Consider the following 16,740-nt stretch of genomic DNA (forward strand, 5'->3'; position numbering starts at 1 on the left):
AGCAAGGTTAACTACAGCACAAATTAAACTGATGGCAATACACAAGGAAAAGATTGTGCTTTTTTAATTAATTCATATGATGAGGGTGTTGTTGGCTAGAACAGCATTTATTGCCTGTTCCAAATGGCCCAGAGGACAGTTCAAAGTCAATCATATGGAAACCAGACCAGGTAAGGATGGCAGTTTCCTTCCCTAAAGGACATTAGTGATATAGATGGGTTTTCCAACAATCATCATCCTCTGACTCTTAATTCCAGATTTCTTTTATTGAATTCAAATTCCACCATGGCAGGATTCAAATCCAATATTATCTGGGTCTCTGGATTAACAGTCCAATAATAACACCTCAGGACCATTATCACCCCACTAATTAGCTAGGGTCCCTGCCCTTGATCACTATCCAGTGAATCTTTGTCAAGTTGGGCACTTTGATCATCAAACAAGAACAGAAACAGACCTGGCTGCAATGCACTGGTCAGTCAATTGTCAACGTGAACCATATGAGAAATGATCAATTGAATCAGTATTAGATGGCCAGTAACAATGACAAAATTCCAATCCAACCTCAAGTATCCAGCAGAGTGCTTGGCGAAGAAATGATGTCAGACAAGGCACCAGATAGACTGAAGTCTGATCAAAGGGCACAATTATTTGAATGCTAAAAAAATCATGTAACTGAAAGTGGATCAACACATCATATGTCTACACTCCTTTAAAGCAGAGATTCCATTAATGCCAATGTTATTCTAAGAGAACTGCTATCATGATTTTATTGATCAATTTTCTCTCTTTTCTCTAAAATACCAATTTCTGCTGCAAGATTGGCAACACTGGTGTTCCAGTAAATGGTCTCATTGTCCAACCTTCATTTGTGAGGCTAGTAATGCTCTTCATGGGCAATAACACACTTATATCCAATCTTGTTCTAACCAGACATTAACATTCACTTTGCAATAAACATTCTTGAGCAGCTATCATTGCTTTAAGCAAGTTGTTGATTTTCTCCCTTCCCTACTTAAGGACATTGAGTACTTTCCTACTTAAATACAGCATAAGTAAATCTCTTTTATTTAGTACAATTTTAGAGGAGAAAGTGAGGTCTGCAGATGCTGGAGATCAGAGCTGAAAATGTGTTGCTGGAAAAACGCAGCAGGTCAGGCAGCATCCTCCTGTTCCCTGGATGCTGCCTGACCTGCTGCGCTTTTCCAGCACCACATTTTCAGCTTAGTACAATTTTAGCCATTCTGACCTTTTGTACATTCCCATTTTAATCACTTCACCTTTATCATTGCCTCAGTTGTCTAGCTCAAAAGCTCTTGATACCTCCAAAAACCTCTCGACCTCTCTAGCTCTCACAACTTCTGTAAGATATTTTAAAATTATATCTCTTTGATCAAATCACCTGTCTTAATATCTCCCAATGTCGTCTGGTGTCAAGTTTTTGTTTGATGTTAATTCCTACAGGGATTGACAGAATAAATGAAGGAAGATGTTTCCCCAGGATAGGAGGAGGTGTCTAGAACCAACGGACATAATCTCCAAATAAACATAGCCCATTTAGGACAGAGATGAGTACATTCTTCACTCAGACAAGATAAATCTTTGGAATTCCATGGGCATGTGGAGATTCAAGTACTGATTACATTTAAGACAGAGACCAATAGATTTCTAGATATTAAAACTATCAAGATAGAGGGATAATGTGGGGAAATGGCATCACCCAAGATCTAACTGAATGGCTGAGCAAGCTGACGGAGCCAAATATCCCATTAAAATTTTCTATTACAACCCTGTAAAACAACTTTTTGTTGATTCACTATTAAAGGCCCTATGTAAATGCAAGGTTATGTTGAAGTTACCAACAGCAAAAAAATGTTTTCTGCTTTAACTGTAAACAAATGTAATAAATCCATCATATAATTTACCATTACCTCGAATTCAAAAATACTTAGTTTGAAATTAACATGTCACTGTTGTAATTTGAAATTGATAGTAATACAACAATAATAGATTTGCCTCCAAGAGACACAAAAATTTTACAATTTCCTAGAAGTGATGGTTTATTCAATCTTTTACTTAGGGCTTGAGCACTGAAACTGTCTGCACAATATTTTTGATTTCCATTTGTTTGGCAAATGCAGGCTTTGAGTTATATTTTGATGAAAATTTCCTCCTCAACAAAAATTTGATGGTTCTCTCAATTTAGGTTAAAATTGAAGTGACTTTAAAATATATGTGACTTTTACAGAACACAGCTCCATCTATTTAAATCGGTTCTACTATTTTTTCATCACAGATCTTTTTCAATTCTACCGTTTTCCCGATGTGAACTGATCCTCCAATTCAACTGCCACAGCACACAAACACTGTCAATTAATCGCACAATACACTCAAAACGCCAACTGCTGTCAATCAGTTAAAGGGACGACAAACACAGAGCTCAGTCTGGCACAACGACTGTACAATTGGGATATTCACATTGCTAAAACCACTGATTTCAGGTGGGCTGTTTCTATTTAGCACGAAAGTTTCTGTCAGTTTCAGGACAAGGCACATGTTTTAATCTGTCTGAAAAAAATAGTAGATTTATAATAGAAGCAATGCACATTTTTACAAAACTGTAAAATGTAGTAGCAAACTATGTTGAAAATTATTACATGTCTAATGTTTTATATTTAGCTACATTTTCAAAACAACATTTGAAAATGTTTATGGCTTATTTTTGAAAGAAACTGTGGAATGTATCATATAAAAGGACTGCTTAAGACAAAGCAGCTAGGTTTAAGTTTTCAGAACAAAGTGATTCCTTTGATCTTCAACAAGAAAAAGTCCCTCTAAAAAGCCAAACGTCTATCTATTTTTACAGAAAAGGAAGACAAGTGTTAATAACAGATTTTTGTTTCATTCTGCTCAGTCCTTTCACAACAGTTACTCCTTCGTAACTGTTCTGCCCACAGTGACGATAGACTAATACTGGAAATTGGGTAAAAAAAATGACTGCAGATGCTGGAAACCAGATTCTGGATTAGTGGTGCTGGAAGAGCACAGTAGTTAAGGCAGCATCCAAGGAGCTTCGAAATCGATGTTTCGGGTTTTGCCCGAAACGTCGATTTCGAAGCTCCTTGGATGCTGCCTGAACTACTGTGCTCTTCCAGCACCACTAATACTGGAAATTGTTTGGTCCGACAGACATTGGTGTGCTTTTAATTTGGTAGGCATAGAAAAAAGGATGTTTTAGTTAGTGAAACTACTGAATGATTTATGAACTACCGTTTTGACAAAAAGCAGAACACTCTTGTATTCAAATGCAGAGTTAAGCTCACAGTTTTATGCCAGGCTAGCTTGAGGTTGAATGTATGCCAATCAGTGCCACGGATCAATCATTTTATTTTATATTCTCACTGCCCAAAGGACTGAAAAGACGGTACACTGCAAATATATGCTTCCCTGTTTAATAAATTTGTCCAAGAATAAAATCTTACATATGATTAAACAGCTAATAATTATTAATTCCAAATAAGACAGATGTCATTTGGAGTCCAAAATCAAAGGGTATTACAGCTAAAATTAATAGATTTTGAAGGATTCCAAATTCCCAAATGCTGCCAGAAAGAAGTGAAACAAAATTATTACTCTAAAATGGTTTCACTTTTCTCAGTTGTACAATTCCTCATTTTAAGCTGAAAAACTTATTAGATGTTGCGTTTCCTCAGGCAGAATAAACACAACAAAATCTACTGCAATATTTAATTCTTATTAAAAATTTTGATGGGAATTGAGCACTCACATGTGTGCAATCTGGATACTAAAATTCTTTTGATGGTGGTGGAATGGTATCTTTTTAGTTGAAGAAGTTTGAATTAGAACACTTCTTTAAATCGAGAGAAGTGGACTATAGACTACTTTCAAAATTCATATTCATGTATTCATTTGTATTCATATTGGACATTGTGCAAAGTAAAAGTAAAACCTTATTGAAATTTTGAATGGCAATTTCTCCAGTATGGTTTATGATGCCCTAGGAGAAAAATGAAAAGAAATGCTTAAGCTTCACAGTCTTGAAAAAGGCATGTCCTCTACAAGCACAGTCGTATGCTATTTAATAACTATTTACATGAGAACCTCCTAGAAATATTTTGAAAAAGTTAAATAAGCCAAATTCAAAATAAATCAGGAAATTATCAGCAAAGATATAAATAAAAAGTTATATTTCATAAATTATCAAAGTTTGTGAAGATCTGCCAAGATGTTTTGGGATTATTTAAAATGCAATTTCTCACAAAGGAGGCAAAGACTGAAGGAATATCCTGAAGTGAGTTATATTGGCCTGTCCCAGCCTGAGACAGATTTTTTTTTCTGATTCCTCTCCAGTGGAATAAAATGTTAGTGCATCAATGATAGGACATGGTGGAAACAGAATCATCTCTAATTTTTGAATAACTCACTGCTCAAACTCATAACAGGAAACAATTCCAGAGGTCAGCCAGCACACATGGAATATTTCTCCAAGGGATAGTAGCTTCAGAAGATGGAAGGAGAGAAAAGAAAATTATAGCAGTTGAACATATTATCCACAATGTGAAGAAGTTACCCTCTATTTCAAAAACTGCTATGCAGTTACTAACCAACTTTGATTGATTTGTGGCATGACCATATTTTTCTCTCATTTTCCCTATCAGTGAGAAACCAGCCCCCAACACAAGTAGCAACAATCAATTTTAGGCCTCTCTGGTATTGCTTACTTAGCAATTTAAAATATGATCTATCTTGACATATCTTAAACTGCATAAATTTAAAAGCAGTTTTGCAGACAAATTTTATAAACTTGCACTTCTGTCACCCAGCAAGAACTTGGACACAGAGGTCAGCTTGTTTTGCAAGGCTCTCTAAGATTAGTTTTGGGGGAACATTCACTAAATAGTGAGGAAAACTCTGTACAGTTCACTGTAGATACTTTTCCCTTCTTTTTTCCTAATTAATCTGTTCAAAATGTTATTACATACCTCTACAACAGGTGGGACTTGAACCTGGGCCTCCTGACTCAGAATGAGAGACAGTATACACAAACTCTAACTTCAAGCTGCACAATTCAACGATCCAAGCGCTAAGTGGAAAGAAGTCTTATCAAGTTTGTACTCTGCTTCGATGGATTAGCTTCTTGCGGATTATGAAGCTCACTTCTAGGGTTTCCTTGCCTTCTGCTTCTGCCCTCATCTTTCACTTTTCGATGGAGAGTGATGGGAGGAATCCCAACCAAAGCATTAATTCAGGCAAAGAACAGAAAATGCTGGAAATACTAAGCACGTTCCACACCAAACACCGTTCCTAAGAAAAATCGTTTAACTTAAAACATGAACTTAATTTCTCTCCACAAATGCTGTCTGACTTGCTGTGTGTTTCCAGCATTTTGGGTTTTTTTCCTGAGGATTCCAACAGCCACAGTACCAGTGCAAGAAATACTCAGTGGGTCAGACAGCATCTGTGGAGAGAAATTGAGTTCATGTTTTTGATTTTGCATTTCTTGATCGTTTCCTGACTCAGATGTTGATGCACCTGCTGTGTGTGTTTTAACATTTTCTATCCAATTGCGACTTTCAAGTATTTGTCTGTTTCTTTTTATTTCTTGCAACGCTTCACGTTGCTCCCCTCCAGGCAGTTCAAAACTGCAGATTATGCACAGGCCAAATCAGAATGCTAGGCAAAAGTGAGGACTGCGGATACTGGAAACCAGAGTTTAGATCAGAGTGGTGCTGGAAAAGCACAGCAGATCAGGCAGCATCCGAGGAGCAGGAAAATCAAAGTTTCGGGCAAAAGCCCTTCATCAGGAATGGCTTTTGCCTGAAACGTCGATGTTCCTGCTCCTCGGATGCTGTCTGACCGGCTGTGCTTTTCCAGCACCACTCTGATCCCAATTCAGAATACTGGCGGCTCGGGGTTGGTGGGGGTTGGGGGGATGTTTGAGTTGTACTTAACCAGTTACTATCCGTTTTAAGCGAGACATCGGACAAGTAAACCTTACATTTGGTTTGCCAATTAGGTGGAAGGGACAAATCCTATGAAACAAGATGCGCTGCCGCTTGGACCCGGATCCACAAGCAGTGGACCCACTCCAGGACTAACCCAAGTAAAACGTTCCCAATTGGATTGCAGTGAGCAGTTAACAATTTCATATCTAAATTATCACGTTTAAGATTCGCAAATCGCACGTATCTGAATAGGCGTTTTCTCCTTTCTGCACTCACTCTCTCCCGGGGTGGGGAGAAACTTCCAAAACAATATTTAATGGGAGAGATTCACTGTACGCGATATAGTGACAGTGTGGATTTCTGCAGCGGCTCTGAGCGAGGTTACAATGCCGGTACGGGAGCTGGGGTTCTGGGTGACAAGGTTTGGGTACTTACAGGACACACAGGCAGTAAACCCCTGGCAGAGACTCGCTGTCTCTGATCAAGTAACTCCCGTCCTTGCCACTTCTGCACAGCAACCTCTCCCCGACCTCTCGGTTGATTTTCCCGTGATAGATTGGATGATCCATTTGTGCTCGCTTTCGGGGGCCGCCAATGAGTGGAATCGGTTTTGCTTCTAGGAGGCTCAAGTCACGGATCGAAGTGGATGCTCACTTTCTGAAACCTCCAATCTTGCTCTGGCCTCTTTCACTTGCACCTCTAAACAACACGTCATTCTGAGGCGAGGGGGTGGTGTAAGGGAAATGATCCACAGTTACAATCCCCTCTCTAACATGCCCTTAGAGAAAGAGAGAGATTCCTTGGACTTCACAACCCAGTGGAAACTGCATCATTCCCCACCAAAGCCTTACCACTTTCCTGAATTTGGGAACTGCTCTCACCCGGTTCCCCTGAGACAGGACCTTCACAATCCCCGAACGTTGTGTGCGGTGGCAGGTCAGTTGGTAAAATACGTCAAGATTGGAAAAATGAGATTCTCAACATCAGTAAAAGAAAAGTGCCATTTTCCACCTAAAGTTTTAACAACAAGGCGTTAAAAATGAGCAGCAAGAGGTCTATTTGCATTGCTCTGTAATCTCACACAAAAATATAGATTGCTGAACAAACTAGGTAGGCCTGGCAGCATGGGTGGAGAGAGAAACAGAGTCAATGTTTTGGGTCAATTGGTAACTTATTGAGTTGCTCCAGCAATTTCTGGTTTTGTCTCTGATTTCCAGCATCTGCTGTTCTGTTTTCTCAAAGCAATCTCACCTCATTCCTAAGAATGCTATTTCCCCATGCAATGGAGAGAAGCTCAGCAGTGAGAATTCCTGAGTCAGATTGGGTATGTGTGGTGGCTCCAACACATTGCTTGCTCCGTCAGGCCTTCATCTCAGGGCATACTTTGAGGGCAGCGACTGTCTGGATTCTTTGTCCACAGAGACTGACACTGGACATGCACTAGCAGAACTACATCCTCATGACACATCTCTGACTCACTTACAAACGGTTCACCAGCATTTTGGAGCTCACCAGCAACAGTTCAAGCCTGCACTTTGGAGCTCATCAATTGCAATGCTGCTGCCAGACCACTTTGCACACAGGGACAGGGACCCATCTCATGGATTAGTACAGGATGCATCCTAGGGCTGTTAGTTTGCTCTCTTAGCACTCACTCGCTTTTCTCTTGCTTTGTTGCTCACAGAGGCTCTGCCTTGCCTTCCTGTTTTTGCACATTGGCACCTTACTCCGAACTTACAGCCTCTCAGCTTTTCTGTCTTGCCTTCTAATGCAAACACAAAGCCAGGAAGCTTGTCATGGTTGCTAGCAATGATCAGTCAAGGGGGCAGACATGTTGCTGTACAGCAGTATGTTACGTTAACATCACACTTGCAGCATGCACCAGCAGCTTACACAGCAAACACATAGAATGTGCATCAAACAAATCTAAGAAGAATAGTCCACTACCATTTCCAGGAGATTGGCTTCAGAGAGGGAGCACCAGCACAGTTAGTCAAGGGATATCAGTTCAGGCACTTGGACATTGTCTGTCCGATGCTTTGGTAATTAGGGTCAGGGGCTTCATATAATCACAGTCCAGAAAATGGGGCATAGTCTGTTCAGTGGGTCCAGTATAACCATTCCAGGGAATAGCCGCACATCAGTCAGGAGCCTGTACAGCTACCAGTCAGTTATCAGTCAGAGCTGTGCTTCCATATCAGTCTGAGGGAGTGGGCCAGAGTCACTTCAGGGGTCTGTTCAATGAAAGTCAAGGAGTATAAGGGATGTTATCAGGGTCACTACTGTGATGGATGCATTGGGCAATAATTGTTGGTATTGGAGACAGAATAATGGGATGCAGAGTAAGTAATAACTGTGAAGAGGGGCAACTCAATACATGAAGATGGAAGATGATACATCATGGAAGAGCAAGGGGAACTGGTGAGAAGGGTTCAGCAATGGCTTTGATGATGGTACAGTGCATGATTACATTTGACATAACTAAACTGCCTAGGATTCAAAGGGTAAAGCTGGGGAATGAGCAGCTAATTAAAATAGTCAGGTTTGAATGTGGGGAGCTCAAAGCACTTGGGTTGTACAGGAAAGGAAATTAAAACTTTGAGGAAGATGTCACCTAGATTAACAATAACAGAAATTGGTTTAGAAATTCAGAAGGTCTGATAGCATCTGTGAAGTGAAAGCAGAATTAACATTTTGAGTCCAATTTCTGCTTTTGCTTCAAATTTCCAACATTCACAGTTCTTTGTTTTGTCTAGATTAACAGGCTGAGCCTACGTCTCACTGTGAAATGCGACCTGTTTACCTTTCACCCTCATTTAAATCGCCAGTGTGCAATCAAAATTAAAAATAGCTGCCACCATGCCCAAGTGGACAGGCGAAGTACTTGTTCTTTCTCTGAGAGATGGGGCTGTACTTGTGGATCCTCAGAGGATCCCTCAGCCTTTGCAATTTGTCCTACAGGTCTGAGCTACTTTCAGTTTGTTTGAATGAGAGTAAGGAGTGCACTATAGATGACCTGACTGACCTCGGAAACCATTCAAGTGGGTGGAACCAGGAAGGAGGTACTGTGTAGTGAGGAGAATAGACACTGCTTTCTCCAACAAGAAGCAATTAGTTTAGATGGCTGGCATTACCTGCCGAGTGCCAAGGTTCGGAATGTCAGATCAAGACTAGAGAAGAAGGAGAGGATCCAGTCATGGTGGCAGGCAAAGAAAAGAATTTCTACATTGCCAATATGAGGGGCTAGACCAAAATTAGTAAATAAATGTCAAACATGGAAATCTCTAGATTATTACCTGAGCCATGAGCAAAGTGACAAAGGGCAAAGTAGTTTAGATAGATAAATGCATGCCTCAAAGACTGATGTGGGAAATATGGGCTCCAGTTCATGGAGTACTTGTGTGCTGGACAAAGTGAACTATATACCATTGGATGGTCTACATCTGAACCATGCTGGGGCCCATTTTTGTGTGAGCTGCATAACTAACAGTGGACAGACTTAAACTAGATAGTGGGAGAAAGAGATCTATTTTGGAAGATGATAAACCATCAATGAGTAGTGACAAGGCAAGAGACAAAGGTATTAATATGAGAAATGACAAATAGACAGTGATAGGAAGAGATAGAGAGTACATACCTATGAATAAATTAATAGATAAGGCTAGAGGCTACACAAATAAGGAAAGGAAAACATCTAAAGGTTCTGTCTATGAAAGTTTGTAATATTCATAACAAAACATGAAATAGAAATAAATAAATTTGGACTGATAGCCATTACAACAAATTTGCCACAGGAGACATGAATTGGGACCTAATATTGAAGGGTATAGGACATTACAAAAGAACATGAAGCTCAAGAGAAATCATGATTGATTCTATTAGTTAGTGATGGTATGAGTAAAACAGAGAAATATAACCTAAATTAAAAAGAAACAGGGTTTGGAAGCAGTTTCGGTAGATATGAGAAATTATAAAAGCATGAAATCTCTTGTGACATGCTGTAAAGGCTTATGCCCGAAACGTCGATTCTCCTGTTCCCTGGATGCTGCCTGACCTGCTGCGCTTTTCCAGCAACACATTTTCAGCCCTAACAGTAACCGTATAGTCAGATGAAATATAAATGAAGAAACATTGGAGTTTGTCAGAAAAGTTCAGCAATGGGAATTTAAACCTATGTAAAAACTAGGAAAATCAGAAGGACAAAGATAGTTTAAAGAAAGAGTTCATAAAATGTTCTCAGCATACTTTCTTAGAGCAGCACATTCTAAAGTTGAACAGAGAGGTGACTGTACTTGAGCTGGTATTGTGCAATAAGATGAGATTAATTAATGATTTCATAGTTAAGTTGCCTCAAGATAGTACTCCTATAAATAGTGAGTCTGGAGATCAATGGAAAACAAGGAGATGGCAAATGAATTGCACAGGAAATTTTCATCAGTCTTAAAGGAGATATGTAAAATACCAGAAATTGCTGTAAGTCAGGAAATGAAAAGGATTGAGAAAATCAAGAAAATTGCAATCCACAAGAACTGATATCAGATACATTGTTGGAGCTGCAGGTTGACAAGTCCACAAGTTCTGATGCACCTCATTTCAGGATCTTGCGAGCATAAGAGGTACAGTTAGTAAGTTTGCAGATGACACCAAAATTGGAGGTGCAGTGGACAGCGAAGACTATTACCTCAGATTACAACAGAATCTGGACCAGATGGGCCAATGGACTGAGAAGTGGCAGATGGAGTTTAATTCAGATAAATGCGAGGTGCTGCATTTTGAGAAAGTAAATCTTAGCAGGACTTATACACTTAATGGTAAGGTCCTAAGGAGTGTTGCTGAACAAAGAGACCTTGGAGTGCAGGTTCATAGCTCCTTGAAAGTGGAGTCGTAGGTAGATAGGATAGTGAAGAAGGCGTTTGGTATGCTTTCCTTTATTGGTCAGAGTATTGAGTACAGGAGTTGGGAGGTCATGTTGCAGCTGTACAGGACATTGGTTAGGCCACTGTTGGAATATTGCATGCAATTCTGGTCTCCTTCCTATCGGAAAGATGTTGTAAAACTTGAAAGAGTTCAGCAATGATTTACAAGGATGTTGCCAGGGTTGGAGGATTTGAGCTATAGGGAGAGGCTGAACAAGCTGGGGCTGTTTTCCCTGGAGCGTCGGAGGCTGAGGGGTGACCTTATAGAGGTTTACAAAATTATGAGGGGCATGGATAGGATAAATAGACAAAGTATTTTCCCTGGGGTTGGGGAGTCCAGAACTAGAGGGCATAGGTTTAGGGTGAGAGAGAAGAGATATAAAAGAGACCAAAGGGGCAACATTTTCATGCAGAGGGTGGTACATGTATGGGATGAGCTGCCAGAGGATGTGGGGTGGAGGCTGGTACAATTGCAACATTTAAGAGGCATTTGGATGGGTATATGAATAGGAAGGGTTTGGAGGGATATGGGCCAGGTGCTGGCAGGTGGGACTAGATTGGGTTGGGATATCTGGTCCATCCATGTTTCCATGCTATACATCTCTATGACTCTAAGTTGTTGGTCAGGTTGTTGACTGTAATTTATGAAAATTCCTAGATTTTGGGAAGGTTTGATTAGATTGGGAAATGGCAAATTTAATCCTCCAACCAAAAAGGAAGAGAGACAGAAACAAACTTCCCTCAAGGAAAGGTGACAATTGTGAATGGGAAGCATCACTGACATGATGCTACAATGACCTGAGCCTTTAAATAAAGCATCTGGATCTTCAATCCCAGAAAGTCCTGGTAGCAATTAAGGTCTTCTGCATGCCCATTGACCTAGGCTTTGGTGGCAGTGATGACCTCAACATTCCCAATACTAAACTTTAACTCCAAAATGGAAAGTCCTAGCCACAGTTCCAAGTCAGAATGGTATTGGATAGGAGCTTGCAGAGAGTGGTATTCTCAAGCATCTGCTGCCCTTCTTCTACATCAAGGTTGTAGGTTTGGAAGGTTCTGATGAAAGATTTTCAGTAAGCTACTGCATTGCATCTAGTGCACACTTTTGTCATTGTGCATCAATGAAAGAGACAGTGCATGTTTAAGATGTTGTTAATGCAGTGAGAGTCAAGCGGCAAGATTTATCCTGGATGCTGTCAAGTATTTTGAGTGCTGCTAGTGCTGCACTCCATCTAGGCAAAAAGTATTCTATCACACACTTCTATCTTGACGATTCTAAATGGTGGACAAGATTAAGAGAGTAAGGAATAGAGTTACAAACCAAAGGATTCCCAGTCTGAACTATTCTTATAACCGTAGTATTTACGTGGTTAGTCCAGTTCAGTCATTAGTCAATGGCAACCCCGAGGATGTTAATAGTGGGAGATGCAGTGATGATATTGCCATTGAATGTCAAGATTAGATTTTCACTTGATGGGCATGATCATTTTCTGGAATTTGTGTAATGCGGATGCCATTTGCCATATCTCAGACTATGCCTGAATATTCTCCTAGTCTTGCAACATATGAACACAGACTGCTACAGTATCTGAGGAGTCACAGTTGGTCATGAATATTCCCACTTCTGATATAATTGAAGGAGGGGAGGTTATTGATGAAGCAGTTGTAAATGGTTGTCCCTCAAACACTATCCTGGGGATTTCCTGAAGAGATGTCCTGGAGCTGAGATGACTGACACCAAAGACCACAACCAGCTTCCTTTGTGCTGGAATTCTGCTCTTTTGTCCATGCTGAAGTGAAAGTCATAATGAGCAGGAGCGCAGTGGCCCTGATGGAATCTAAGCTGAGTGCTAGTGAGAAGACTACTGCTATGCACTAGCTGCTTGACAGCAGTATAAATGAAAACTTCATCATCTTTATGCTGATTGAGAGTAGACCAATAGGGCTGTAGTTGGCTGTGTTGGATTTTCCTGACTTTTGTGTATATTAAAAACCTTGGAAATTATTTCCATTGCCCAGTAGATGCCAGTGTTGTAGCTGAACAGCTTCACTAGATACATGGCAAAGCCTGGTGCACGAATCCTCAGTAATATTGCTGGAATGTGCATTGCCTTTGTAGTACTCAACATTGCTAACCATTTCTTTATTTCACGTGGAGTGACCTTAATTGGCTGAAGGCTGTCATCTGTGATGCTGGAAACCTCAAGAGAAAGCTGTTTTGGATTAATCATTCAGCACTACTTGCTGAAGATTGGTGTGAATGCACTGATATCTTTGAGGATGAATATTATTTGTGAAACCTTCTTCTCCTCCAGTGAGTTGTTTAATTGTTGACCACCATGCATTACAGGACTGAAGAGCTTAGATCTGATCTGATGGTTGAGGAATTACCTATCTCTGTCTATCATGGCCTGCTTATGTTGACATACAAGTAGTCCTTTTTGATAGCTTCACCAGTTTGACACATCATTTTTAGGAATGCCTCATGCTGCTCTAGACATACCCTCTTACACTCTTCATTAAATCAGAGTTGATCCCCTGGCTTGATGGTCATGTGGAGTTGGGGATATGCCAGGCAATGAGGTTACATTTTATGTTGGAGTACAATGCTGCTACTGATATCCCAAGGCACCTCGTGAGTGCCAGGCTTGTGTCATTAAATCTGTCCAGGACTATCTAGTATCACACTTTGGTAAGTGATACACAGCGGTACAGGGGACATGCTCAATATGCAAATTGGCTTTGTCCCCACAAGGACTGTTTGGTAATCACCCCAATTAATACTGTCATGGACAGATGCATCTGCAGCTAGTGGATTAATCAGGCTGAGATCAAGTACATTTTTCCTTCACCATATTCCACCAACCTAGCCAAGTAGAAACATCCCTCAGAACTCAACCAGTTTGATTGTTTGTGGTGCTGACAAGTAACTCTTGCTGATGGTCATACGAACATACAAATATATGAACAGGAAACAAGGGTAGGCTTCTCATCTCTTCAAACTTAATCTGCCATTCAATAAGATTAATTCTACTTTCCTCTATATTCCTAATCATCTTTCATTCCCTTGGTAATCAAGAATCTGTTTGCCTCTCTGATAAATAGTTAAAGATTCTGCACCTGTTGCCTTTGGCGGAAGGAAATTACTGTGACTCACAACCCTTAGAGAAAAAATCCTCTGTATTGCTTTAAATGTGTGACCACTTATTTTTACACTATGACCCCTCATTCCAAATTCACCCACAAAAGAAAGCATTCTTTGAACATCTGTTGGATGAAGTCCCCTCAGGATTTTAAATGTTTCAATTAAATCAGCTCTGACTCTTTTAAACTTTCACTGAACTGTTTCTAATGATGGCAAATGAATTGCACAGGAAATTTTCATCAGTCTTAAAGGAGATATGTAAAATACCAGAAATTGCTGTAAGTCAGGAATTAAATCAGCTCTGACTCTTTTAAACTTTCACTGAACTGTTTCTAATGCATTAACACCTTTGGGTAAGTCTGTGACCCGTAATGAACACAGTACTCTAGATGTGGTCTGGAGCATAATCTTCCTACTTTTGCATTCAATTCACCTCACAATAAAACATAACTTTCTGGCTATTTACTGTACCTGCATACTAACCTTCTGCAATTTATGTACTAGGACACCCAGGTCCTGCTGCATCTCAGAGCTCTGCAACCTCTCACCATTTAGATAATATACTTCTTTTTTTATTCTTTCTGCCAAAATGGACAATTCCACATGTTCTCACATGGCAATCCATGTGCCAGATCGTTGCTCTCTCACTTAACCAACCTATATCCTTTGTAGACTCCTTATGTCCTCTTCACAACTCAGTTGTAATCAAACAAAGAGTTGCAGATACAGTTCTGAAGAAGAGTCACTGGACTTGAAGCATTAACTCTGTTTTCTGTCCACAGATGCTAGCAGAGATTCTCTGGCAACTTTTGCATGTGTCTTTCACTTTCCTACCTTTGTGTCACTAACAAATTTAGCTACCATACCATTGAACCCTTCATCAAAATCACATGTAAATTGTAAAGAGTTGAGGCACTGGCACTGTTGTCTGATTTGCGACACTATGAACCGTTTTGTTGTAAATAAAACACTTTACCCACATGCCCTTGGCAGTGAGGTAGACAAAAGGACACAGAATTCAGCTTGCTGTTAAAATTTATTTTGTTAACAAAATATTCTGTATTAAAAATACTATGTGAGCATTTCCTAAATTCCCACAATGTATACTCTTTATCTAAGTCTATCCTCCTGGGAAAGGATATTACCTGCAACAATCCACATGTTTGAGCTGGCTCTCTTCCATTGAAGGTTGGTCTCACAGGTCAGAGTGGATCTTCTTCTATGTCTTCTTGGGTTAATGCACGGTTTTCTGCCAAGTCTTCCTTGAAGTCTTTGCCAAATGTTTACTGCATCTTCACTGAGTCTTCACTGACTTCCAGGTGTGTGTGTGTTTTTCTGTCAGGCCTGATTTATTTGGCTGTGAGTCAATTGAAAATATCCAATTTTGAGCCCATGGTCGCTTGATCACATCAGTAACCCCTGTGGCACACCATTCATGAAACCTTGCTGGTCTGAAAAAGATCCATTTATTCCTACTCTCCTCTTCCTATTAATCAGCAATCATTTGCCCAAACCAATATGTTACCTCCTGAATTGTGAGCTTTTATCTTCTGTCAAAACCTTTAATTGCCAACTTATTAAATGCCTTCTCTGAATCTAAATACAATGCATCTACTAGTTTCTGTTTATCTACAGCACAAGTTAGAAATGACTCCAATAAATGAAATAATCATGATTTCCTTTGACAAAACCATATTGGTTCTGCCTAATTATGTTGAACTGCCTAGTGCTCTATTATAATGTCTTGTAACAATCATTTCTAATATTTTTCCTATGACAAATGCTAAGTTAACTGGCCTATAATTTCCTATTTTCTGCCTCCTCTTTCTTTGAATAAAAGAGTTACATTTATTATTTTCCAATTTGAAGGAACATTCCATAAAATTTGATGAAGTCATAATAAAGTAATTGAAGTCTATCATTAGCATATATTCTGTGTCCTTACTACCCTCAGTATCTCATCAGTATGTTGGTCAACATAGAGGAGTACTGATTCATCAGCTTAGGGGAGGTTTGCCTGCTCATGACCAGATGCTGTAAGACTTAATGGGAGCCAAAGACAATGTTGAAGACTACAAAGGCAACTCTCTCCCAAAAGTATGCTGCCACCTCCAAAATGCCTGTCCTACCGGTGGAGAAGGATATAACCAGAGATTGCATGGTGTTGTCTGAGACATAGTGTGTGCAACCGTGTGGGTGGCATGGTGGCACAGTGGTTAGCACTGCTGCCTCACAGCGCCAGAGACTTGCAGGTTAGGTGAATTGGCCATGCTAAATTGCCCGTAGTGTTAGGTAAGGGGTAAATGTAGGGGTATGGGTGGGTTGCGCTTCGGCGGGTCGGTGTGGACTTGTTGGGCTGAAGGGCCTGTTTCCACACTGTAATGTAATCTAATCTAATCATAACAATGTCAGGCTGCAGCTTGATTAGTCTGCAAAACAGCTCTTCCAATGTTGGCACTAACTCAAGGGGCTGGTAAGGAAGATTTTGCAAGGTTGTATCTGGTGTCTTAATAGCTTATCCTTTCTTCAGAAAGTTTTTTGCAGTTGTTACAATTAAATGATTTCTAGGTTATTTGAGAGGGCAGTTAAGCAGTAACCACATTGCTATGGGTCTGGAGTGACAAGTAGGCCACAGCAGACGTGGTGAATGTCTAGCAGGCTTTGTCAAAGATAATATCATAGCCTTTGAATGAAATGCAGTTTCTGAATTAGC

At 40.1% G+C, this 16,740-nt stretch overlaps 1 protein-coding gene across 1 annotated transcript in view; it reads right to left on the minus strand.

Moving 5' to 3' along the window:
- LOC122557307 (SH2 domain-containing protein 1A-like) overlaps window positions 1-7,297 on the minus strand; it is a 75,056-nt gene extending 67,759 nt beyond the window's left edge. Inside the window, exon 1 of the mRNA XM_043704868.1 lies at window positions 6,402-7,297. Within this exon, the coding sequence (XP_043560803.1) occupies window positions 6,402-6,535 (134 nt within the window). The 5' untranslated portion in view covers window positions 6,536-7,297. The remainder of the gene's footprint in view (window positions 1-6,401) is intronic.
- Between the last annotated feature and the right edge of the window lie 9,443 nt (window positions 7,298-16,740).

This window comes from Chiloscyllium plagiosum, chromosome 15 (assembly GCF_004010195.1).
Source record: "Chiloscyllium plagiosum isolate BGI_BamShark_2017 chromosome 15, ASM401019v2, whole genome shotgun sequence".
Classification (NCBI taxonomy): Eukaryota; Metazoa; Chordata; class Chondrichthyes; order Orectolobiformes; family Hemiscylliidae; genus Chiloscyllium; species Chiloscyllium plagiosum.